The sequence below is a fragment of the Mixophyes fleayi genome, chromosome 10 (genome assembly GCF_038048845.1).
Source record: "Mixophyes fleayi isolate aMixFle1 chromosome 10, aMixFle1.hap1, whole genome shotgun sequence".
Lineage (NCBI taxonomy): Eukaryota > Metazoa > Chordata > Amphibia > Anura > Limnodynastidae > Mixophyes > Mixophyes fleayi.
Window position 1 is genome coordinate 16784488 of NC_134411.1, and position 27097 is coordinate 16811584.

At 39.2% G+C, this 27097-nt stretch overlaps 1 protein-coding gene across 1 annotated transcript in view; it reads right to left on the minus strand.

The window, feature by feature from the left end:
• LOC142103787 (ras-related and estrogen-regulated growth inhibitor-like) overlaps nucleotides 1-26288 on the minus strand; it is a 50573-nt gene extending 24285 nt beyond the window's left edge. Inside the window, exons 1-2 of the mRNA XM_075187992.1 lie at nucleotides 25904-26288; nucleotides 4979-5035 (exon numbers count right to left, since the gene is read on the minus strand). Coding sequence (XP_075044093.1) covers nucleotides 4979-5035; nucleotides 25904-26012 — 166 coding nt within the window. The 5' untranslated portion in view covers nucleotides 26013-26288. The remainder of the gene's footprint in view (nucleotides 1-4978; nucleotides 5036-25903) is intronic.
• Between the last annotated feature and the right edge of the window lie 809 nt (nucleotides 26289-27097).

Below are 27097 nucleotides of genomic sequence, written 5' to 3' on the forward strand. Positions count from 1 at the left end.
TAGAAATACATTTAGGAGAAATATATTCAAGGGAAACACAGCCCTGAGAGCCCCTGGAGTCTGTTGATGCTCCAGAGCAGAAAGTGTTGAGTTTGAAAATAAACTCATGTGGGTACTGGTGGTCAATGTGGAGTTTCCAATCAGTTATCAATCAACAATTTAACCAATTTACAGAAGTTAACTTTTAAATTCCAGCCTATGAGCTTTGGACCATCAATGGCAGGTTCCCTCAGGGGTGCATTTCTCCCAAATGACAGGGATGCTGGTAATTAGACCACTGTGGTGGTGTTGTTAATGAAGGGGAGGAAAGGTTTATTACACAAGTATTACACAAGTATTAAGAGAGGATGTATTTGTATGTAAAGCATTGAATAATTTCTACTTATTTATTGATTCTATCCCATGACTTTAAATTTGCTAAAAGATATATAATTACTTTTGCTTTCTATTGCCAATTTACATATCACTGATTTTCTTGTTCACATTCTGCATTTTTCAACATGGAGAAATAAAGACAATTTAACAAATAGGTAAGTTTTGCATTTTCATGAGAACAATATATCTTCTTATACTTACTGTGATTCATTAAGGAGAGTAAACAAAACAAAAAATAGTAACTTTGCACCTGGGCAAAACCATGTTTCATTGGAGGGGGAGGTAAATTTATAATGTCGGGGCAGATTTATAGTTGGGGTAGGGCATGCATTAGATCAACTTTTAAATTTCAGTGTAAAAATAAAGCTATCAAGTATTTGTGTGCTACACGAAAAAACAGCCAGTATTTATCTTATGTGCAAAATAATAAACTAATTTGCACCCCTTGCATTGTAACATGGTTTGTCCAGGAGAAAACTTACTCCTTTTTTTTGCCTTTCCTTAATGAATCCGGTCCACCGACTTGATTTGGGAATTTTTTTCATAGGACTCATAAAATAACTATGAAAAAACAGCATTTTAGCAATTAATTTAGCATTTATAACAGGTGGTATGCAGCTCTTTTAGACATAAAGGTTAACATTTCATTTAAGTGTAACAATTGCACTAAACCATAGCAACCAATCAGACTTGAACAACATTCTGATAAATGTATTTAATTTATGAAAAAAACTTATCATTAAAATTAATTAATAGCAGGTGACTTTAATAAGGTATTTTTATTTTCTGGTGCGTTCTTTTGCACATTTATAATCTATATAGGTATTGGACATATCGTGCAGTGTCTTCTGCAGTGGAGCACAGCAGACCTAGACCTGAATTCAACAGCGCACGTATCTTGAGATCCATGCCTTGATGAAATCAGGAGTGCGCAGAGACTATTTACATGCGTAAAAAAAAAACGTACATTGCGCTCAGTAAGCGTACCTTAATGAATCACGCCCAGTGTTAGCAAATAAGCCCTAAACTGTGAATTGGGTTTTATTACTAAGGGTGCTGATTATGTTGAACAGGCTCATATACATCAAATAAACCTGTTCTAGAACCAGATGAGGAACAAGGTTTAGCTGAGAAAATGGTGAAGATCTGCGTCTCTCATCCACACTCATTACATCCTCCCATTGCCGGTTACAGGACTTTTTTTGAGCTGCACTCACTCTATGGAATTCTCTCCCTCACACAATAAGACTCTCCTCTGGTCTACAAACTTTCAAGCATTCTCTGAAAACCCACCTCTTCAAACAAGCTTATAATATTCCTCAACCACCCTCTTAACCTCACTACATTACCCTATTACCAACCGTTACACAATTTCACACAAGACAACTACCCCTTGACCAACATTGTTGTGTGACAGGATCATTTAGCTTATGAGTCACATTTACCTTTGCAGCCTGGCTGGGCCAAAATGTAGACTTAACCTCATGTGTCAAACTCCCATTGTCCCATAGATTGTAAGCTTGCGAGCCGGGCCTTCTTACCTCTTTGTCTGTTTTACCCAGTTTGTTTATTAGCTTACTATGTTTGTCCCCAATTGTAAAGCGCTACGGAATATGGTGGCGCTATATAAATAAATGATGATGATGATGATGATGATGATGATACTGTGATATTGGTGATACTATACCGTCTCAGACCACCATGTGATTTTTTGTTATGCTCATGCGTGCAGATGTTAAACATTAAACATTTCAACTCACAGGTAGGCATGCGATTCTGAGTTGAGTTTGTGTTGTACAAGACATTGAGAATCTTAATATTGTTAAAGTAGGCCACTCATCTACACACAATGGCCTGCAATTTATGAGTTGGTGGCAGTCAATATATGGCCTGCACCACCACCAATATTCATGAGTACACAACCTAGCAATTCACTAGGATAGCGTGACATCACTGAAAAACAAAGCAATTGTGTTATGGCTCAGTGATGTCATTGGCTGCTACTGAATTGGTCATTTACAGAGGACACTTTCTGTCACTGTTTACTGGAATGATAAATATAATTTAATAGATCACAAATGAAAAGGCCACATCCATCCGTTTACCTCCCTTCCCTGCAAAACCTGTGTTTTTGTCATAACAGAAAACGTTAAACATAAGATTCCGTCTCTTTATTAGCTAGTTTGTCAAAATGATTTGAAAATATTTAACATCTGTTTCAAATAGAAAAAAATAATAAATGAAAATGATGTTTTTAATGTAAATAGATGCTGTATAATGGAAATTTGTTCAAATTGTTTCTTTTTCTAAGGATTATAGGATTTACGGTCTAAAAGTGATATTGTAAACTAATCAGCTATGAGAAAGCTTCCTACATTTCAGCTTGAAAATTGATTTTCAACTTTTGAAACATCCATAATTCAATGAATTTTGATTTGTGTCAAATTGTTTTGCTCATTTCTGACGAAGGGAAATAATTCTGAGTCCTAAAGAATCCCAGCATTAAAGAGCAATGAAAGCCAATAAAATATTGATCAGTAAAAAAAAATGTTTTACACAAACAATAAAGCATATTTAATTGATTTTATTCTACTATCATCATACTGAGATGCTTGTTAAATAGATTTCTAGGGCCTGAGTCATAAAGGAAAGTAAAGTTAAAAAAAGGAATAAATATTATCTGGGACAAACCATGTTACAATGCAAGGGGTGCATATTAGATTATTATTTTGCACATAAGTTAAACACTGGCTGTTTTTTCATGTAGCACACAAATACATGATTGTTTTATTTTTACAATGAAATTTAAAGTTGATCTAGGACATGCCCTACCCCAGCTATACATCTGTTCCCACATTTTAAATTTACCTCCCCCTCCAATGCAACATGGTTTTGCCCAGGTGCAAAGTTATTCCTTGTTTATGCTTTGCTCTTTTTAATGACACAGACCCTCCATGTTTTGTGAGATCCTGTGAATCTGTTATCGCCCTTGATGTTTATGACAAAGCCTAAAGTTTTCACTGGAGAGGGAGGTGATATTCTATAATCATTAAAAATTACCTGCTTCTTGAGGCAGACCTAACTGGTTTCACGTCTATATGTGAACATTTTAGGTTTGGGGGGTTTTCGATCTTCAAATGACTAATTTATTGGCTTTTAAAGATCCTCTCACAATACTTTTTGCTATTTGTTAGCTTTCTTCTGTGCTTTTCATCCATGTCTTTATATCACCCAATGATTTGTTTATTTTCATTGCTCAAGGATTGCTCACGCTCTGCATTGGGAACAGCTTTATCCTAAGAGCAGCTTTGTATTACTTTCCAGGGTTGGCAAAAATCAGCACATTTGTCAGATTATATAAATGCACAGCTAAAAAGCACAGAAGAATGTTAGAAAAAGAAAAAAACTGTATCAAGCAAAGTTGCAGGAGAAAGAGTACAAATTTGTAAGTTAAAGTTATCTGAAGGTAGCAAGTCTGACCCACTAAGCAAATAACATCTATCCTATTAGATACGGTACTGCCAAACTGATTTAAGTATTTTTATACAAAAGGGAAAGCATTGCACAGAAGCTTTTCTAGAGAGACAAGGACTGATTGTATGATCATTTCATCAACGTAACAGAATATGTCAAGAAATAACAAGTATTACTCAAGTGGAAAATCACTGTACCTACGTTCATGGGCAGCTGGCTATGGAATACATTTTTGCTTTGTCACACGTAGGAGTTAAAGGATTGTAATTATAGATTTACAGCATTTATTTTTTAATTATGCAATTAAAAACATGTTTTAAAACTACATTCTATTATAATATTGTGTACATATACTTTACTTGCTCATCAGTGCCAGACTACTGGAAACGATATAGTTAAGGCCTCAGGAGTGCAGAATAACTCACCCGTCAGCCCAAACCTTAACCTTTGGAGTTGAACTTTTATTTCAGCAAAATTGTCTTTCGAATTCAGTGTCCTCTTGATACAGCAACAGGTGTATGTCAGAATCTTGGACTCCACTGTATAGAATTATACATTTTTTAAATTACACTTTTTACTAAATCTGCATGTAGGTGTAGTACACATGTTATGTGAACTGCCCATTATACCCTGGAGTGTTAGGGTCTGAGTTAGGCCTGGTTGGTGAGTCTCTAGAGGTAAGTGTTCGAGAGAGTGCATATAGACAGTTAGATAGGGAAGTTAGACAGATAGGACGGGTAGATAGATAGATAGATAGATAGATAGATATGATATAGATAGACAGACAGACAGACAGATAGATAGATAGATAGATAGATATGATATAGATAGACAGACAGATAGATAGATAGATAGATAGATAGATCGATAGATATGATATAGACAGACAGACAAATTGACAGACAGATAGATAGATAGATAGATTTGATATAGATAGATTGATAGATAGATAGATGTGATATAGACAGATAGATAGATGTGATATAGATAGATAGATAGATATGATATAGATAGACAGACAGATAGAAATGATATAGATAGATATGATATGATATAGATAGACAGACAGACAGACAGACAGACAGACAAACAGATAGATAGCTTTTTTACTATTGTGATTTCTACTTACCAAGAGTTGGATCATAATCTCCAATAAACCGTTTAGTGATGAACCTGACAGTCAGTGCTATAATAGGAAAGAAAAGAATCTCATATTATTATTAAGGTACATTAGTGATATCAAGTATTAACCACTGTACACTTCAAACCAAATCTATAGCAACAAATGAGCAAGGAGAGAAATTAATAAACAGTTCAGCTCATCAAGTAATTCGTTTATAGTCAATTAACTAATTTGTAATAGATGATATAGCAGATAAATATACAACTGTAAATCTAAAATTCATATAATATGCACATGTTAAAGCAGCTCCCCCTTCTTGAAATTTCAATTTTGAATCCACTCTGGAAGCAGAACCACCTGAGAAAGCCACACATCATGGTAAAACGCGTTTGAGTCACTAAGGAGGGAAAAGCATAAACAAGGAGTAACTTTGCACCTGGGCAAAATCATGTTGCATTGGAGGGGGAGGTAAATTTAAAATGTGTAGACAGATTTATAGTTGGGATAGGGCATGTCCTAAATCAACTTTAAATTTTAGTGTAAAATAAAGCTATCAAGTATGTGTGTGCTAGATGAAAAAAACCAGCCAGTATTTAACTTATGTGTAAAATAATAAACCAATTTGCACCCCTTTCATTGTAACATGGTTTGTCCCAGAGAACATTTACTCCTTTTTTTCCCTGACTTTCCTTAATGACTCAGGCCCATAATGTGCATCCTATGCTTGTATTCATTAATTAACGTATCTCCAAAGTGAGTTTGATGCTGAAGCTAAAAAGCTTCAGTGTCATTAATACCACTTTCATACTGCAGCCCCGGCAATATCCCGGGTTGTTTACCCGGGATATTGCCGGGGCACAGGGCAGTATAGATAAGAAGATTCCCGGGTCGGGCGGGTTCATACTGCACCTGCCCGACCCGGGTTTTAGAAAAAAAAAAAGTGTAAAAAAATGTTTTAATTAAAAAAAAATACATAAATGTTTACTTAACTTATATTCAGCCAGCGGTGTCTCTGGTGCGTTGCCGGCTGTCAGGGGGACCTCTGGGTACTAAAATGACGTAATTTCTAGTCCATTAGAAATGACGTCATTTTAGTACCCAGAGGTCCCCCTGACAGCCGGCAACGCACCGGAGACACCGCTGGCTGAAGATAAGTTAAGTAAACATTTGTTATGCACCATTCATACTGCAGGCGAGGGGGTCCAACACGGGAATTACCCCTCGCAAAATCCCGGGTCTAAGTCCCGGGATTTTAGATCCGGGATTTTGTGGTTGGACTATTCATACTGCACCAAGACCCGGGTTTTTCAGCGTGCCTCTGCAAAAACCCGGGGTTTTGGTGCAGTATGAATGGGGTATTATTAAAGCTTTATATGATTTATCTCGCCCTCTGCTACACAATGACATATATCATGTCGTCGTGCAGAGGGACAGTGCCATGATGATGCAAATCTCATCGTCATACCCACAAACATTTGTCCCTTGGACAAAAATAGGCAAGTATGATAGATACATGTACATAATGATTAGAATGTATCTGCTCATAATGTCTTAATTAGAGCAGGAATCACATGAAAAAGTGAGGAGTGTTTTTTTTTACAATAAAACACTGTGGCAGACTATAAGAAGAATTTCATCATTTTCCTTGTTTGCTTCTCAAGGCTGCTATTAATGATTTATAAATGTTTTGTTTGTGCTTCTTTTGAATTAAACAACACTTGAGCATGGGTAAAGCTATGTGCTATCTTTATTCAGCCATTACAGAACTACAACATTATATTAAAACCTCACCCTATTTCCCAGCCACCCCCTGGTCTTGGGTCCATCACTAAAGAATCAGGCTTATTTATCTAGTTTGGGAACGTCCACAAATACTATGCATCTATGAATAATGCAATAACTTCACAATAATTATGCACAGTGCCATGGACTACCATGGCAACCATAGTCACATGACACATGATGCTGTGAGCAGAAAGGCTTTGGAACACCCCTTTGCGCTCTATCTGCTCTGTGTACTGTAAAATCCTCCCCTTCCACCTCCCCCGTGCCTTCACATGACACCAAGAAAGCTGGGAGCAGTCATGTTTTGCAACCACCAGGGAGATTTTGAAAAGGAGATTTTTAGAAGGACATATAAGAAAAATAACTATCAGATGCATGCACAGAAAGGTACTTAACTTGCTATTTAAAGAAAAAATAAATACACTTTCTATGCGGAATTGCTGCTTTACCGATCCATTTTCTATTTTTTTTGTTTTGTGAAGCAATTACTGTACATTTTATAGCAGAGATTTGTATATGCCGCCTGCTTTAGTAAGACTATTGCTATGCTTTAGCCAATATTCAACCTGTCCATTCACTAGCAGCTAGCAATCTCCCCGAGGCATGAGGCAAAACTGGCTGCCTTCTCATAAAAATAGGTTCAGTCCACGAAACGGCTCCCTCTACTGTATGTAAGTGGTGTTTACACTTTCAGTTTATATTAAGTGCACTATGCTTACCAAGGTCAACCAGGTGTAGCGAACGGCCTAAAAAGTTATCAACATAAGCCAGTGATGGGCAACAGATGGTTCTAGGGCGCATGTGGCCTCTCCAAGCCTTCACCTGTGGCACAAGCGCTTTCCGGCTTTATTGTCAAAATTGTTTGTTATAGATTGTAACACTTGTCTAAAATGACCACTGATATGTTATTGCAGTCATGTGTCTCTTTCTTTGATTTAATGCATGGGTTTTACTAATTACTGTGTTTAATGGTAATAAGCGGCACTTTTGAAGGTGAGAGGGCCCATGAAGTGTATCAGGTTGCCCATAACGGATATAAGCCAAGTATAATAAAGTATTTCCCAAAAGTGAAAGTAAAAGATGAAAATTATGTGTTTTTGGATAATTTAAAGTACTAAAGAAAATGCCAAATAAAGTCTGAGCCCATGTCATTTATCTTAGTGTGGGCAATAAAATGTAATGACTATTCTCTTTGTATTCTTATCCCACGCTTCTCTCACATGGGAAGAACAGAAGAATGGCACAATTCTCTAAAAACAGTGGTTCATTCTGGAAGTAGACAAATGTCTATGACTCAATTAGGTAAGAGTGAAGTTAGTTATGAAAAGTCAGAACAGGAAGATAGATTTCTGAGAATTTATTTTTTAAAAAAAAGATTATCTAATTCTGATCAAAAGCAGTGAGAATAAACTCTGACAAGTGAATCTGCCATGTGGACGATTAGCAAGAAATCAGCTGAAACTGCTAACAGTGATGTTTATTAAATGAAAACAACTTAATCTGCTGTCATCATACCTTATCATAGGTTCCATGTATCTCTCTTTTGGAGGGATAATAAGAGTTATTTTCTAGCAGCATGCAAATGTGCAGCTATACAGTAATCCAAAAGGAGTTTCTAAACTACGCACTCTTCCTGTTGTGACCCACGAGGAGCCCACTGACAGTGATTGACAGTGTCATGACAACACTCATCTGCGTGATGTGTGGGTGTGACAGAGTTAATCAAAGCAAACTAACCTGGTGGTTGGAGCAATAAGAAAATATTTTTCGGACCAGCTATCATTTGAATCAGCCAGGACAGTCCTTCCAAACTGACTGTCCTAACGAACATATATTGCTCATTGTTACCTAGCTAAAAGACCTGTTTACCTGGTTTGGCCCTGTGTCTGTTCAGCAATAAGTCTGCTGATGCTCAATATATAGTCCAGTGCAATGGAGAATGTATGTCTGTGTGATTAGCAGCAGTCTGACCAGGGAATAAATGAAGCCTCTAATGGAAAATATGCGAAATGGGAATGGTGGAACAATTTCTAGGAGAGTTAAAGTTTGTACACAAAGAGCCAAACATTACTGTTCTCTACAAAGCGTAAACTATCCAGAAAACGCAACTACAATATGAGAAAATACCACCTCTTATAGCAATATGTGGCTGGCTCTGAGAAGTGTTGTTTTGAGTTGTGGGACATCATTATTTTGGGGAAAGAATCCAGCATCAGATCCCTTGCTCTTGGTTGCTGTCATATCTTTCTGACAGCTATTTCTGGTGAGTGGTGACAAGATAGGAGGGGGTCTGGGGAGGAATCAGGAAGAGTTCACTGAATCTCTTCTCCTGCAGGCTAAAAATGTAAGCAAGAAGTGCTCAACGACATCCTGAGATGACATTAACATTGCAGCATTTTTAGCATTTCACGACAAACACAGATCACTGTGTTCAGCAGTATTCAGCGATAACAGGATAATGCCAGAGATGTCAGTCATTTCTCTGGCATCAGCCATTTGATATGTACTGCAATACAATTAAAAAAAAGCCTTTTTCCGGTGAAAACAGTTATTTTACCTGAAGTTAAGGCTTAAAGGTTTTGAGAACGAGGCCACTTGGTTCCAAACCTGACACTCTGAGGAGATCTTCAGTTACTCCCAGATTTATCTCAAAATATAATCTCACCCGAATTTAATCTAATGCGTTGTAAACAATTATATGTCTTATACACATATAAGCAACAAAGAATATCTTGCACATTAATTCTTTAAGAACACAAAGACAGAAAGTTATTAATTGAAGTTTTTTATGACAAACAAAGACACAATTTTCATTGCATAAAAAAAGGATACCAAAATACAGAAATAAAATTACAAAACAGTCACTTAAAAGTAAACTGATATAAAACAGAAACAGAAAACTCATCTGATTTCTTGTCTGGGGAAAGGTTGGAATGTCAACAGTTTCTCTGTAGCAAATTGACAATTTTTCATAATTTTCATTACCTTTTTAAAACCTTTTGTCACCTCAATCCCTTCCTAGTGATGTCACTAAAAGAGATATGCTGGTCAGATGATTTGTTTTACTGGTTATACGGTCATTTTCACATACACTTTTCTAGTGATTAACTCAATAACCAGGATATCTATCTCTTAAAAAAGAGGTTTAATAATAATTCCATTACACGCAATAAGACTTTATAAAGCATATAAAACATCATTATGACATATGAACTCCTTATGTCATTCCTCTATGTTCCCTACCGGCTTGGTATTTATGGTTGACCTATGTTATGTAGCTCACTTCACTGATTACAGATTGGCTCAGAGAGCTCCCAAAACATGAATTGTGAGAAAAAATGGTTAAATTGCTTTTATGTATCTTTCTTATATGAGATAACATAAAGACCTGGGAAAGGCCATTGACTTTTTTAGACACAGCATTTGGGCTGGCACTAAACCATAAATGACATGCTGATCTTATTATGTAGCTGATCCCTAGGCCTCTCTGCATATAAACATTCCTCTATGTGACAGTCCTCAGACCTGTTAGGCAGAGCCGTAACTTAGAATTCTAGCGCCTGGAGCGAGAAAGACAAATGCCGCCCCCCCCCCCCCTTTTAACCAAATTAACCTAAAATATTCCTAAATTGTGCCTCCCTTCAGCTTTGCGCCCTGGGTGGTCACCCATGTCGCACAGCCCTAGTTACGGCCCTGCTGTTAGGTTCAGCTTCCATTAACCCTTCACAGATATTTGGGAGTAATCATGATCACATTTATATATTATTTTCATAACTCCTGATTATGAAGTTATCCAGACAGACAGGAAGGATATTTCCTATGTTTCCTCTACACCACTTCCACTCCCACTATCAGTGACCAATCCTCTTGTGATTCAGGCTATGAAGTATGAAGCCTCTATGTAGGAGATGTGCAGTGACTGTGAATAAACCGCAGAAACTAATGAGAATTTAGCATGTCTAATGGAAGCCAGACAATGAAAACAAACATATATTTGACTGATATGCCTATTTTGGACTAAATTCCCGTTGTCCTTGTGAATGGATCCTGCATTTTTCCTCCAACCCCGGCTTTTGTTTAGATATACACTATATGGACAAAAGTATTCGGACACTTGACCATTACACCAACAGGAACAGTAATGACATTGTATTCAAATACATATCCTTTAATATGGAGTTGGACCCCCTTTTGCAGTGATAACAGCTTCCACTCTTCTTGGAAGGCTTTCCACAAGATGTTGGAGTGTTTCTGTGAGAATTTGTGCCCATTCATTCTGAAGAGCATTTATGAGGTCAGGCACTGATGTTGGACGAGAAGGCCTGGCTCACAATCTCCATTCCAGTTCATCCCAAAGGTGTTCGCTGGGGTTGAGGTCAGGGCTCTGTGTAGGCCAGTCAAGTTCTTCCACCCCAACTTATCAAACCAGGTCTTTGTAGTGCTTGCTTTGTGCACTGGGGCACAGTCATGTTGGAATTGAATAGGGCCTTCCCAAAGCTGTTTCCTCAAAGTTGGAAGCATAGCATTTTCCAAAATGACTTGGTATGCTAAAGTATTAAGATTGCCCTGCACTGGACATAAGGGACCGAGCGAAAACCCTGAAAAACAGCCCCATACCTCCTCCACCAAACTTCACAGTTGGCATAATGCAGTCAGGCAGGTAATGTTCTCACGCCATTCACCAAACCCACACTCGCCCATCTGACTGCCAAACAGAGAAGTGTGATTCATCAATCCACAGAACACATTTCCACTGTTCCACAGTCCAGTGTCGGTGTGCTTTACACCACTCTATCCGATACTTGCCATTTGTCCTGGTGATGTGAGGCTTGCACGCAGCTGCTCAGACATAGAAATCTATTCCATTAAGCTACTGTGCACAGTTTTTTGTGTGAGTGGAAGTTCTGAACTCTTCAGCTATGGAAGTAGCAGAGCGTGGTGACTTTTACGCACCATGCGCCTTAGCAGTTGTTGACCCCGCTCTGTGATTTTATGTGGTCTTCCGCTTCGTGGTAGAGTTGTTGTTCTTAAACGCTTTCACTTTCTACTAATATCACTTACCGTTTACAGTGGAGTATCCAGAAGGGATGAAATTTTACAAACCGTCTTATTGCAAAGCTGGCATCCTTTCACAGTACTACGCTTGAAGTCACTGAGCTCTACACAACAACCTATTTTGTGTCACAAATGTTTGCAAATGGAGACTGCATGCCTAGGTGCTTGATTTTATCCACCTCTGGCAACGGGTCTGATTGATACACCTGAATTCAATAATTAACAGTTGTGTCCAAATACTTTTGTCCATATAGTGTATATGCAATGTGCAATGTGATTATAGGTTTTATACTGTCTTGATACAGTAACTATTGTACAAAGAACTCTGTACCGGTGGTATTCGAGGTGGTGGAAAGGACTGGTGTAAGCATGCCTTATGAGGAAAGGCATGTGGGTTTTTAACAAGGCTATCTTGGAACAGATGGACATATGTAATTAATACAATTATTTAATTAAAATCACAATACTATGTACAAAATGTGCATTCCTTTTAAAATGCTCATAAAAGTCAACTGCATCATTTGGCAGTTTGCTTTAAAATGTGTCATATTGATCCCTGCATCCAAATGTACACATACTTTGCAGAAATACATAATAATTATACAGAAATACTTCCATGGATTGAGTATGCCTGCCAATCAGCTAATGCAGCAAATGTGGTTGTGCATTCGTTCCTGTGACTGGCTGGCTACAGCCTGAGCTATCTAACAGCATGTCATCACAATCTGCTATTTATCAAGCAGTGAATCATCTGCTGAACAGTCTACTACAAGGTCACAAAACAAATTATTTGATGTTATATTTACACTGTTTATAGGATTTGTTAATTTTGTTGATCTTAAAACCAAACCCCAGTGAAGCTGCATCCCATCCCTTTCTTTTTATCTCTATCATTACTTTTTAATCGATTTTCTCTTTGTCTGTCTGCAGAACAGGATCAGCAGTCCATAATGTAATCTGCTATAAAATGATTCTACATACTCCTTTTCCAGTCAGATATACTTCTTCCTAATCCTAAATAAGGTTATAAAAGCTGTGTTAATGGCATTTTGTGAAGTCACACTCCTACTATTGCACAAATTCACCCTGGTAAGTGCATGGCTTTGTGCACCAAGATGTTGGCCTATGTGGGGGGTGAGAAGGTTTGCATCTTCTGACGGGAGGAATTGGGTATATGAGGGCGTTTTTTGCTAAGTGTGCATTCTGATTGTCTAAACATGAGTATGTGACATGTGTGGAGAAGGTGTTTCCCATTTTATGGATAAGTGTACAGCTTGTAACTGAAGGATGTGCTTTATCCAGCTGAGCAGAAGTTGCCTGAAACCCAAACTCTTCCTTATAGTTTTAATGTGATGCATTTTGCTCCTTATCTATTCCTATTTCTAAGTTGCTTTCAGCAATAGCGCTAAAAACATTAAAACACACAAATGATACATGTAATAAACACAGTACCAATATCTTTGTTTAATATTATTATTATTATTATTATTAAACATAGCTAATCCATACAGCATTTTAGGACAAAAATATAAAATGAGTTAATGAAGTGGGTAGTCCCAAAGTGGTAGTAGATTGCACTTACAAGTCATTCTCTCCTCCTTGTAGCACAACATTCTCTCCTTTCCTAGTTATAGTCATATATCATCCCCACTCACACTTGTAGTAATATATTATCACCATCAGCTATTTCTATAGCGCCACTATTTCTGCAGCGCTGTACAGAGAACTCACATCAGTCCCTGCCCAATTTGAGCTTACAGTCTAAATTCCCTAACACACACACACACACAGACTAGGGTCAATTTGATAGCAGCCAATTAATCTACCAGTATGCTTTTGGAGTGTGGGAGGAAACTGGAGCACCCAGAGGAAACCCACGCAAACACAGGGAGAACATACAAACTCCACACAGATAAGGCCATGATCGGGAATCTAACTAATGACCCCAGTGCTGTGAGGCAGAAGTGCTAACCACTAAACCACCGTGCTGCTCACTCCCACTTGTAATAACATATTCTCCCTGCTCTTAATTGTAGTTATATATTCTCCCCTCTCTCCCTTGTAGCAACATAGTCTCCCATATTTCTCTTTTAGTAATATATTTACATATTCTCCCATCTTTCCCTTGTAGTAACATATTCTCCAATCTCTCCCTTATAGTAACATATTCTCCAATCTCTCCCTTATAGTAACATATTCTCCAATCTCTCTCTTGTAGTAACATATTCTCCCATATTTCCTTTGTGGTTACATATTATTCCATCTCACTCTTGTAGTAATATATTATACCATCTCTCCCTTGTAGTAACATATTATCCCATATTTCCCTTGTAGTAACATATTCTCCCATCTCTCCCTTGTAGTAACACATTCTCCCATCTCTCTCTCTTGTAGTAATATATTTTCTCATCTCGCCCTTGTAGTAACATATTATCCCATCTCTCCATTGTAGTAACATATTCTTCCCTCTCTCCCTAGAAGCAGCACATTCTCCACTCTCTTATCTTTAGCAGCATATTTCCCCTCTCACACTTCAGCAACAAATTCTTCCCTCTCCTCTCTGTAACGGCACAACCCTTGTAGCAGCACAATCTTCACTCTCTCATCTTTAGCAGCACGTGCCGCTAACACCCCCCCCCCCCCCCATAGAAATGCATTCTCCTCTCTCCCCCCTCTAGCAGCACATTAGCACATTCTCCGCTCCTCTTTATAACAGCACCCCCAGAATCTCCCCCTTTTTACCTGTAGCAGCACATTAGCACATTCTCCACTCCACTCTATAACAGGCAGGGCCGGTGCTAGCCTCCATGGCGCCCTAGGCATTTTTACAAAATCAACGACCCAGCCCCCCCCCCCCGCAACAATCGGCGCCCTCCTCCCCCCTCACCCCGTCTTTCCTTACCTCACCACCGCCGCCTCTCTGCTCCGTCTCCTCCCCTCCACTTACTGACACTAGTGAGTGGAGGGGAGGAGACGGAGCAGAGAGGCGGCGGTGGTGAGCAATAGCCTCTTCCCCCCTCCCCCGTGCATCTGAATGATGTGCGGCGGCCGTGACAGGTATGGTCAGCGGTCACCGCACAGTTTTAAAGTAATTTTCATTCTGGAGGGCACCCTCCAGGCGCCCTCCAGAGCCCGGCGCCCTAGGCAAGTGCCTAACCTTGCCTAATGGGAGCGCCGGGCCTGATAACAGGACACATAACCCTTAGCAGTACATTCTTCTTCTTTCCTCACTGTAACAGTATATTCACTACCCTACTCTCTGTAACAGCACATCCCCATCACCTGTGCCAGCCCATTCGGTAGCAGCATATTTTGCCGTTGTTCCGCAGCAGCAGCAGCACATTCTCCCCTTTATAATTCTTACCTGTTCTCCATTGCCTCACTCACGAGACTTAGCTGCGCAGCTGTCTAGGGACAGTCTGTCATTAATCAGAGTGAAGCTCATTCATTCTGAGTAGATGGCAGACTGACCACACTGATGGATGTATGGTCTCACTGTGTTGCAGGGGTGATCCCCACAGAAGGGTGGGCTGGGATGGGGGTGAGCGGGGCATGTGCTTACTACAAAATGCGGCCACGTCATCCATTCATAGAATATTGTACTACAGCTTGCATTAAGCTAATTTGACACTTATTTAGCTGCCTAAAATAGGAGATTTCACAGAAATCTTCTCCGTTTAGGCAAATATCATGTAGCAACGCAGTCCTTATAGATTAATATGAGGACTGCAATGTTGTGCAATGCATGAAGCTTTGAAAAGCTTTGCGTTGCACAGACAGGTAACGCCATCTCAGGAAGGCGCTACCTGTCTTTTCCTATGGGATTCTGCTGAAGCCTCTCTAGCTTTGCAGAATCCGATATAGTGAAAGTGCTGTGTGCATGCGCACAGCCCTTCCTCCTATCACCGGCAGCGCTAGCGCTGCCAGTAAATAGGAAAAACTCTTTGCAGAACAGGGGTTTTGCGCAAGTATTGAAAGGAAGGGGGAGGCTTGCTGGATTCTGGAGGTACAATATGTAGCGCAGCGATCTGCTGCGATACATATTGATAGATTCCGCATCCCCACTGTCACCAATGATGCATAGACACCATAGTGTTATATATAAATCCCATTATAATCAGCCAGGTAAGTATAAAAAGGTGCTGTAGGTGGAAGATAGAAAAAAAAAAATGAAATATAAAGCAAGGTTTGTTTTTTGTTGCATTATTTATTTTCATTATTCAAGATTTATCATTATAATAATAAAGTATAACTGTTTTAAGTAGCACTAAAATATTTTTTTATATTGATAAATATATATTGTACCGAAAAAGAGCCTTTAAGGATGGGCCACTGCTGTGTTCTTGCCCCCCGGGCTAAAGTCTGCCAGCCAGCCCCTGCCCCACAGCCACAGTTAGAGTATAAAACACAGCACATTGCAGGACAGAAATACTGCGTTCCATTCTCGGAACCTAGGTCAACCATTCATACTATCTGTAATAATACAATTTTATCTTACAGCAGAGCGTGCAAACAAAGGCAATAAACATACGCTCATATCTTCAGTCCATCTTATAAAACAACAAATCTTAGCAAACCGATGCGTTTTTAATTGACACACAATAGTCCTTAAATATGCCTTTGCTCTGTAAAGGCTTAAACCACCTCAGGATGTGAAAAATACTTGAAACCAGGAACATTGTGTGCTGCAAGATTACAGAAGATGTACTTTCTTAAGGAGGCTTGAACATGAGCTTCACAACAACTTGTAGTGTATAAATGTTCTGTTTACCCTCAGAATACACATCTCCTCTGATCACTTGTTATAATTTAATATATTTCCTAATCTCATTTTTTTTTAATTGTCAGAATGAGAACATTATTGAGTTCAAAGATTATTATTGATTTGCTCGTCTTTTACGATATGCGACTTACTCCTCCTTACACCTGGAGCAGGGTAGGGAGTGTGCGTCAAGCGTAGGCTTAGTACAACAGAGGTGTGTTCACATAATTGCAACTCAATTAGACGTGGAAGCAGACACAGATATTCCTTTCAGGAGAAGTATGTCTTGTGGTTGAACTACAGTCGTGACCAATAATATTGACACCCTTGTACTTTTTATCAAATAACTCACAATTTCTTTTTCTCTAAACATAGTGTAACCAGGCTGGCTTATACTGAGCAGTCAAGTGCTGAAGCTGCTATGGAAATGTAGGGTGAAGCAGAGGTCAGCCATACTAGAGAGTCTGTGATGAGAAGAGAGAGAGGCAGGAAGGAAAAAGCTGATGGGAAGTGGTGCTGGGGGTCTGAGAGAGGTGGCAGAAACAGGAGAAGCAGTGAGGTGGGTGTGGAAAGCACAGTCAGCTGAAAAGACTGAGTGTACAGAGGAAGAGAGGGATACCCAAGCTATGAAAGAGAAGCTTGGTGTAGATTTGCATAGAGAGGTTTTGCAGCTGGATCACTACAGAAAATCCACTATCAAGTCGCCTAAGCAGCCTAAAAGAGATTACAGAGCAAAGCGAGCCTAGGTGCGAAGAGGGAGACTCCCGCTATTAGCGAATTGCATGTGAGCAGAGAGGGACAGCTAGCAAGATCAGGCTTGCAGTTAGTCCACAACCCAACAGTGGCTAAGACCCTCATCTTCAGTCAAAGGGAGAGAGATAAGTAAAAACACACCAAATACTGTGACACTATTAATGCTGCACATATATCAGAGACTGTGTTACCTGTCAGAGATATAATGAAAGTTGACAAAGAAAACTTTCGCATTAGACAACAAAATTAGAATACCGTAGTCACCGGTTACTCCAAATAATCAAAATTTTGTATGATATATAGGGAGGTGCTACCAAAATACATCTACAATACAGCATAAACAAAGAAAAGAAAAAAGAATGTATATAATATCGGTGCACAATATTATATAATGAAAGTTACCAACATTACAACAAGTGCACCAACGTTAATTAGTTAACTTCACAAACTATTTAATATTGGCAGGATTGGGATTATTGTTAATTTATATTTTCACACCGTGTGTGGGTGCATTGGGGGAGAGTATGGGGCGTCAGTGAAAGTATGTGTGGCGGTCATCTTGTTGTTTAGTTATTACTGTACTGTTGCCTTTGATTAATATCTTACCCGCTGTCCCATTTATCCCGTTCATAACTTCCCTATATTTAAATCCGCCTCTCCCATTTATTTTCCCCAAAATAAACACCCAGTTGATTGTTTGCAACCACAGTGTGCGGTACATTATTATTCAGAGGTTAATGTGGTCGGGTACAAGGGGCTTCCTGAGTCAACCCCTGGTGGATTCAGTCACATTCCACATCCCACCATACTGTGTAGCAGACTCGGGTGGAGGCACTGAAGAGAGAAAGAACATTTCACCACCCATTTCGGGGTGCTAGGGGAAAGGGTGCTACAATAAATAAAAATTAAAAACAGAATTTGGTCTCTACAATTCTTTCTCTGTTAACATACAGAACATTTGATTTTGAATCTGAATGTATTATTGTATATCCTTTTAAATGAGAAAATTAAAAGAAATGGCATTGACAAAGATATTGCCACCTTAGACTTAATATTTGGTAGCACAGACTTTGGTCAAAATAACTGCAATCATCTGCTTCCTGTAGCCATGGATGGGTTTCCTGCCCCTCTCTCTCCTGGCAGATTGGTTCACTCTTATTCTGCAAACTTCTCCACTTCTCCCAGATATGAAGATTGTCTTCTCCTAACTGCTGTTTTCAGATCTCTCGTTAGGTGTTCTATGGGATTTACATCTGGATTCATTACTGGCCACATCAGAAAAGTCCATTGTCTTGTCTCAAATTATTCTTGGATGCTTTTTAAAGTGTATTTGGGGTTGTTCTCCTGCTGGAAGACCCATGACCTTCCACAGAGACCCAGCCTTTTGACACTGGGCAATGGGTTCAACATTGCGCTCCAAAATGGTCTGGTAATCTTCATATTTCATGATGCTATGTACACATTCAAGACACCCAGTGCCAGATACAGCACAACAACCCCAAAATATCACGGAACCTCCTCCATATTTTACTGTAAAGAAAGTATTTTTTCTTTGACAACTTTATTTTGCTTTCTGCAAACATAGGGATGATGTACTTTACCACAGGACATTATCCCAGAAGGATTTGTTTTGCTTTGGGTGTTTTTTTGAAAACTTCAGTTGGGCCTTATTATGTCTCTCTCTCAGCAGTGGGGACTGCCTGGGCCTCTTACCATATAACTTCCTATAATTGGCTTGGCAACATATGGTGCCAGTTGAAACTGTCATACCGTTTGTCTGAAGGTTAGCTTTGCAGTTGATCAAGGTGCTTTCTATACCATTAGAACTGCTGCAATCTCCAGCATGTAGGTATTGTGACTATAGGAAAGTGTCTACATCAAACAGATACTTATGTAATACCATACACATGAGGAAATGTGTCTTTACACCTTAACAGACCTCATAGTTTGAGTGAATAGGTAGTATAAAGCATAACATGGTGGAGAAACAAATGATAACTGAATGGCACTTGATGGAAAGCAAGTGTTGTATGTAATCTTGTATGTAAGCTTTCTATTTCTGCTGATAACATGACCATAAATCCCACCCCGCAAGCTCACTGCCTAGGTATAATCCTTCACTCACAACTATCGTTTATTCCCCACATCAACTTTATATCTAAATCATGTTACATACATCTAAAGGACATTTCCAGAATACGCACATATCTCACACAAGACACTGCAAAAACCTTAATTCATGCACTCATCATCTCCCGCATCGACTATTGCAATCCCCTCCTTACCAGTCTTCCCAAAGTCAGACTTGAACCTCCACAATCTATTTTGCACGCAGCGGCTAGATTGATTTTCCTTGCAAACCGTTCTTCCTCTGCTGAGGCACTCTGTCAGTCTCTACATTGATTGCCTGTATTTCAACGAATCCAATTTAAAATTCTTCTACTAACATACAAGGCCGTCAACAAAATTGCACCGACATACATTTCCTCACATGTCTCAAAATATCTCCCAACTCGACACTTCCGTTCTGCACAAGATCTACGTCTCTCTTCCATTCTCATCACATCCTCCCATTCTTGGTTGCAGGACTTTTATCGGGCTGCATCCACTTTGTGGAATTCCCTCCCACGCACAGTAAGACTTTCCTCTATTCTTCAAACCTTCAAGCGTTCTCTGAAAACCCACCTCTTCAGACAAGCTTGATATTCCTCAACCACCATCTTAATCTCCCTAGGTTACCCTATTACCACCCTCTGCACAGCTAACACAAGACAACAACCCTCTGACCAACATTGCCACACACACAGCCCACTTAATACTTTTACCTTTGCATTCTAGCTGGTCCATTGTGCAATATGATGTAGCACATGCCCTTGTGTTTCAAACTCCCATTGTCCTATAGATTGTAAACTTGCGAGCAGGGTTCTCTTACCTCTCTGTCTGTATGTATTACCCAGTATTGTCTTATTAATGCTTGTTCCCAATTGTAAAGCGCTACGGAATTTGCTGGCGCTATATAAATAAATGTTGATGATGATGAATCTTTATATATGAAATATTTGTAATAATTTTAATACTAGTCTAGTATTGCAATTATAATAACACTTAGAGAATGAAATACTATTAGGCACTTAATGAGTTAATAAGTCGGTGAAGCTGTGACAACAGCTTCCAACCTTTAGTTCACCCTTCCATTAATCCTTTATCTGCATGGTGTCTATATGTTCTCCCCGTGTTTACGTGGGGGTGCTCGTGTTTCCTCCCACACTCCAAAAACATACTGGTAGATGAATTGGCTGCAGCACTGCAGAATTAGTGACGCTATATAAATAAATGGTGATAATGATGATGGTGGTGATAAGTGTGACTCAACATACTATGTTAAATGTGTATCATACGCACACAGAGGTCTATGCATCAAACTATGATGAGCCATTAAAACAGGGAAAAACAGCAGTTTTCTCTGTTAAATGCCCATCGCAGAATTCATCAAGGGGTTATTGCGGGAGACATCAAAGATTTCTCCTGCCATAACACACATTATGTTTGTCTTCGCAGTCCCCATAGATTAATATGGGGACTGCAAAGTTCTGTAATGCATGCAGCTTTGAAAAGCTTTGCACTGCCCAGAAAGATAACGCTATCTCAGGATAGCGTTATCTGTCTTTTCTTATGGGATTCTGCTGAAGCCTCTTTGGCTTTGCAGAATCTGTTACAGTGGAAGTTCTGAGCGCTAGTCTGCTGGCAAATAGGAAAATGAGATCACAGCAGAGGGGTTACTTTGCCGGGGCTCCCAGAGTAGCCCCGCCATGATGCATTCCAGCGGTGCTTAAATATGCATATTTAGTGGCACCGCATTGTAGTGATACATAGACCCCTAAGTATATTATCATGCGGTGGTAGCCAGTCCATCAACATTCCCTTAATCCCTTTTGATACAATGTATTTCATCAAATGTATAAATGTACTTCACTGTGCCTAAACCCCACCTAGTGTTTAGACACTATTACCAATCAGAGCGAGTTTCTCACACTCTGACCACTAATGCTAACTGGGAGAGGAAGAAAGTCCGTTATGTAGTAAGCAGACCAGGTTGGAGTCGGATACCAAGTGCGTGCATGTTATGAGATTCTTAATGGAGCGCTAGAGATTGTTCACACTTGTTTAATGGCTGCAGTCGAACTTGACCTGCTTGAGAATCGAAAGCAGAGAAGATGGGTGCACACCGAGAGAGACATAAGTGAGATTCAGGAGAAAGAACCCTGGTATCCTATTAAGCAGGTTAATCTGTTATAGTCAAGAGATTGATGTCATGGTCAAACATTAATCAAGTACCCAGAAGACATAGAGTAAAAGGAGAGAAGCAATGTAAAGCATACCCATGTTGCAGCAAGCAAACGTAAATGGGTCTGATTCATTGAAAAAAAACAAGGCAAAAGAAAGGAGTACATTTGCTCCTGGACAAACATGTTACAATAAAAGGGGTGCAAATGAGTTTTTTATTTTGCACATAAGTTAAATACTGGCTGTTTTTCCACGTAGCACACAAATACTTTTTTTTTGTTTTATTTTTACACTGAAATTTAAAGTTGATCTAGGACATTCCCTACCTCAACTATATATCTGTCTCCACATTATAAATTTACTTCCCTCTCCTATGCAACTTGGTTTTGTCAAGGTGCAAAGTTACTCCTTTATTTGCTTTACTTTCATTAATGAATCAGGCCCAATGTCTCCAGATAAGCCTGATGATAGATGGGATGTAAAAGATTTGTGCTAGAGCAGCTGAATGTGATCCATCCAGAAAGTGGGCATATTGTGCTATAACAATAGAATATGATTCATCAAAGGACTGAGTAATTTAATTCCTAATATCTCAATAGATGACCTGGTGCCCCTTGTTTTATTTATTTGTATCTGTACCTGACTTCACCTGCCTCATTTACTTGATGTCTGCACCTGCACACCTTATCCATATCCCCTGACTCCCCTCCCTCCATTTCTTCTATAGCCTATGTAATGCTATGTCAGTGTGCAACAAACTGACCTCCATCCGTGACCTTTTAATTCCTAACTTCCTTAACTTCCTGAAACTTTGCTTCCCCTCTTATACCACTTCCCCTACTGCTCTCTCCTTCACCCACTCCACCAGGACTGGAGACTGACCAGCTGCATTTCGAGTCACTCCCTCTGATCCTTGCCTCTCAGTCTTCTCCAATGAGGTCCACTCCATTTATATCTTCTTCCCTATCCACCGTCAATCCACGGTAATCTACCAACCTCCTAGCACTATTTCCTCAACACATTTGCAGCCTATATCCTCCACTTCCTGTCTGCTGATATTCCCACTGTCACCCTGAGCGACTTCAACATCCCCATTGAGAACATCTCTGTTCCAGTAGCCTCCACAATCCTCTCACCTATTACTGCCTTGACCTGGCCTGACCAGGCTGTCATTTTTAAACCATACTCTCACCTCTGCCATCGGCTCAGTCACCTCTGCCATTTTAGCAAGCATCTGGTGCCCCAAACTCCAACCATGGTACTCCACATTTCTACAAAGATGTTCCCGCACTGCCAAATGCCAGTGGTGAAAGTTTTGCTAAATCACCGACTTCCTTCACTTTAAATTCATCCTCTCCCCCTACAATTCTTACCTTTCCTTCCAAAACAATTCTCTTTAAGTCTTTGATAAATGGGTATGGCATACATATCAGATACAATATCAGTATTTTCAGGTAGTGCTCCACCGCTTTACTTAGTCTGTGCTCCTTGAGTTTCCCTCCATAATCAATGTTCGCATAAGTATTACACCAATTCAAGGTGTAAGGGCCAGCTCACTCTATACCTCACAGCTCTAATGCTGTGCATCTGGAAGAATAGTAGAAGGAGCATATAGCATAGAGTACAAAATTGAGGGGTCTAATTATGAATCTATACCTTAAATTCTGCAATGTTTGCGGGACTATGGCAAAATTAAGTATTAGGGCTATTACAATGACTCTAATGCTGGAGATATCACAGACCACTACAGTTTCAATCGCTAATGCCGTCCCTTTAGTTCTTAATGAATTTTCATTTTTGATTGGAATTATACCTTAAACATACTGACCATTGCTGCACTTTTCTATCCCCTCCAGTATGTCTCAAGTGTGTGTTTTATTTTGTTTTTCCTTTAAATATAAGGTTTTAAAGGTGGATGTCTGGAGTGAGGGTCATGACTTTTGGCATAATTCCAGCCCACCATGCTCCATAAAGCAATTTGCAACACTAAAAATCTCAGTCAGCTTTGCCTAATGACATGAATTGCATGAATGTGTTTGGGATAGAACATTGTGCCCCAGACAGAAGAAACAGACCACACACCAACACCCTCCACATTCCCAGCATGATCTGACCAGTGACATCATCTGGGATTTAATCTAATAAATCCACTGTTCCAATAAAACAATGAAAATGCCAGTTTGAGGCTGATTTTAGATGTTTTACTGGAAGCAACATATGAGCCTATATTATATGATGTGATCATTTTACTGAGGCAACATATGAGCCTATATTATATGACGTGATCACTTTACATTTCTGTTGCACACTTGACATGCCACAGTAGTTTTGACAAATTAATTGTGCAGTGCACTAAATATATAGGGCCTGATTCATTAAGGAAAGAAAAGCAAGACAAATGAGTAACTTTGCACCTTGGCAAAACCATGTTGCATTGGAGAGGAGGCAAATTTAAAATGTGATGGCAGACTTATAGTTGGGGTAAGGCATGTTCTAGATCAACTTTAAATGCCAGTGTACAAATAAAGCTATCAAGTATTTGTGTGCTACATGAATAACAGCCAGTATTTTACGTATAATAAAATAATAAACACATTTGCATCCCTTGCATTGTAACATGGTTTTGTCTAGGAGAAAACTTACTCATTTTTTTCCCTTAATTTCCTTAATGAATCAGGTCCAAAATGTTTTGCTCTACTGGCATCATGACTTTTTTGTGATAATGTAAGGTTGAGCAAAAAAAACAAAACTTCTCTGCCACACTAAGGATTGACTGCTAAGCCAAGTGCAGCAACACTTTATTTATTTTTACAAGTAATACAACTAACAGTAGAATTTCAACTGTAGCAAACAGGGAAGGGAGGGGGTAGGAGAGGTTGGACGACTAACTTTTTTAAACTCTTTCGACATATATCTGCAGAATTATCCAGCTCACAAGCACAGTTCATAAACAATGTAAATATATGTTTATTTTTCTACAACAGTAAAATTAGAGGATATGATACTAATAGATGAAAAAGAGCAGTATTGGCCCAGTGCTGGTTAGGGATGGGTGTCCTGTTTGCTGGGATAAAGAGCTTGACCTCTTAAGTGAAAATGTCATTCTCTGTCCTACACTGACCTTTGACCAGAGCCTGATTAAGGGGAGCACAGGGGGCAATAGGAGAGATACAAGGAGGGGAATTGGAAGACATTCAAGGAGGGGAATTGGAAGGTATATGAGGTATGGGGCACTGGTGAAATATAATGGGGCAAAGAAAGAGATATGAGGGGGTATAAGGGAGAGATATGAGGGGGGCAATGGAAGAGATAGTTTGTATATGTGTGTATGAAATCATGTGGTCCATCAAGTGACCGGGGTCCCTCAAAGCATTAATCCAACTCTGCCTTTGACAGTAGTACATGGCGTCTGGTGTAGACATAGCTATCTCACCACTTTTGACACTCGTTACTATTCTCCAGAAGAAATGCCACCAGTGGGTGAGCCATGAATGGTACTCATCCAGTGAGTAAAATTACCCCTCATTCCACCCCGCCAGGTAGACAACAGGAGGGAGTCATTATTTGTAGTGGGGCACTTTGCTGCAATAGAAGAAAATATTCCACCAATCCAGCCAGCTCTTGGGTGAACTCTATGAACTATAATCTATTAATAAATTATTCTGCAATGTAGTCCAATGGTTAAATATTACTTTATAACTATGACCCAGTTACATCCACACATTAAGCCCGGCCGAGTTAATGCATGCATTTGAACTAAACAGAAAGGTTGCTATAATTATTTACAGGAATCGTGGGTACCAGTGCTACACAAATATCGTAAAGGAACAAAGTTGTTTATTCAGGGCCACTTATGTGCAAACTTTTCTAAATATGTATCAAAGTAAAAATAAAAACACTGTCTTTTAAAAATGCTTTTAGTCTCTGCGGTTCAGAGTGTCTGGAAATTGAAGGGATGTTATTGGTAGGTTATATTCTATTTAATCCGAGATCAGATGCAAGTTTTAATTATTTGAAAATATTTCATAAAATGGAATAAGAATATTCCCACAGACTTAAATAACTTCTCATATATATGACCTGAACCTCATTTACATAAAGACAGCTGAATAAACAGATTGACAGATAGTAGATGTAGGTAGCAGATAGACAGTAAAATGCTTCAGTTAGTTAACCCACAACACAGTTAAGTTAAACTACAATATAAATGTAAAAAGTTAAAGCCGTGAAGCTGTTAATTGTGTACAGTCATTTGCAGTATATTAACCAGCAATATTTAAAACAGAATTTACCTGTTTTCCCCACTGCACTTTGCCCCAGCACCACAATGCGCATAGTCCGTGCGGGAGCCAAGCTCCAGGATCTTCTCAGAGGTCGTGGTAGTGGAAAGTTAGAGGTCATTGTCTAATGTGTTTTGTATCGTTAATGTCGCCAATCCAATTAAGTAAACAGCAGATAGATCATGAGTGTCTGATGAATGCTAAACTGGGCTGATGTGCCATGTAATTCACTCTCTGGTACTGTGCTTTTTGGTTTGGCAAGGAACAAATACATTTCTGTTCTCCAGCCAACCTCTCCTCTCTAAATCGAATATTTCCTGCCTACTTCACAGTGTATTCCCGCCTCCTATTCTTCTGTCTGTTGAAGCAGAAAATTGCATGCAATGTACTTGAAGACTTTCTGGCAAACATTGGTATTGTTCGGGAGCAGAAATCTATTATATAGTGTCACCGGGTGACATGGAGTAAATTAACTCTACATTAACTCTTTGTTTTCCAGGAAAATTCCATTTAAGAAGTTGGGTTCCTTTTTTAAAAAAACAAACAAAAACAAATTTAATGCATAAATATATTCCAAAGAATGTTCCTTTAAACAAAGTAAGAAGTGATGAATGCCAACCAGAGACCAAAGGTGGTGAGTGTTCTGCTTGATTACAGCTTAGAAAATACTTATCCTAGTGCATTGTGGGAGAACTGACAATGAACACTGATTGTGATTTACTTATCCACGCTGTGTCATAAACAGACAGTTTGCATCTATATATGAGGGTGACAGTAGTATAATGGCCAGATCTAATGCATTTGGTTTTTCACCCTACCAAGGCTGGACATTCATGACACAGACCAGCCCTGTCAGCATCATGAACTTCCAAAAATATCTGGGTACAGCACAGATTGGACCTGAATGACATCCCTGATTTTGTGGGCTTTGCCTATGCTTCAGACTAGGGGCCTGATTCAGTAAGGATCTTAACTTAAGAAACGTCTTATTTCAGTCTCCTGGACAAAACCATGTTACAATGCAAGGGGTGCAAATTAGTATTCTGTTTTGCACATAAGTTAAATACTGACTGTTTTTTCATGTAGCACACAAATATCAACTTTAAATGTCAGTATACAAATAAGCTATCAAGTATTTGTGTGCTACATGAAAAAACAGTCAGTATTTAACTTATGTGCAAAACAGAATACTAATTTGCACCCCTT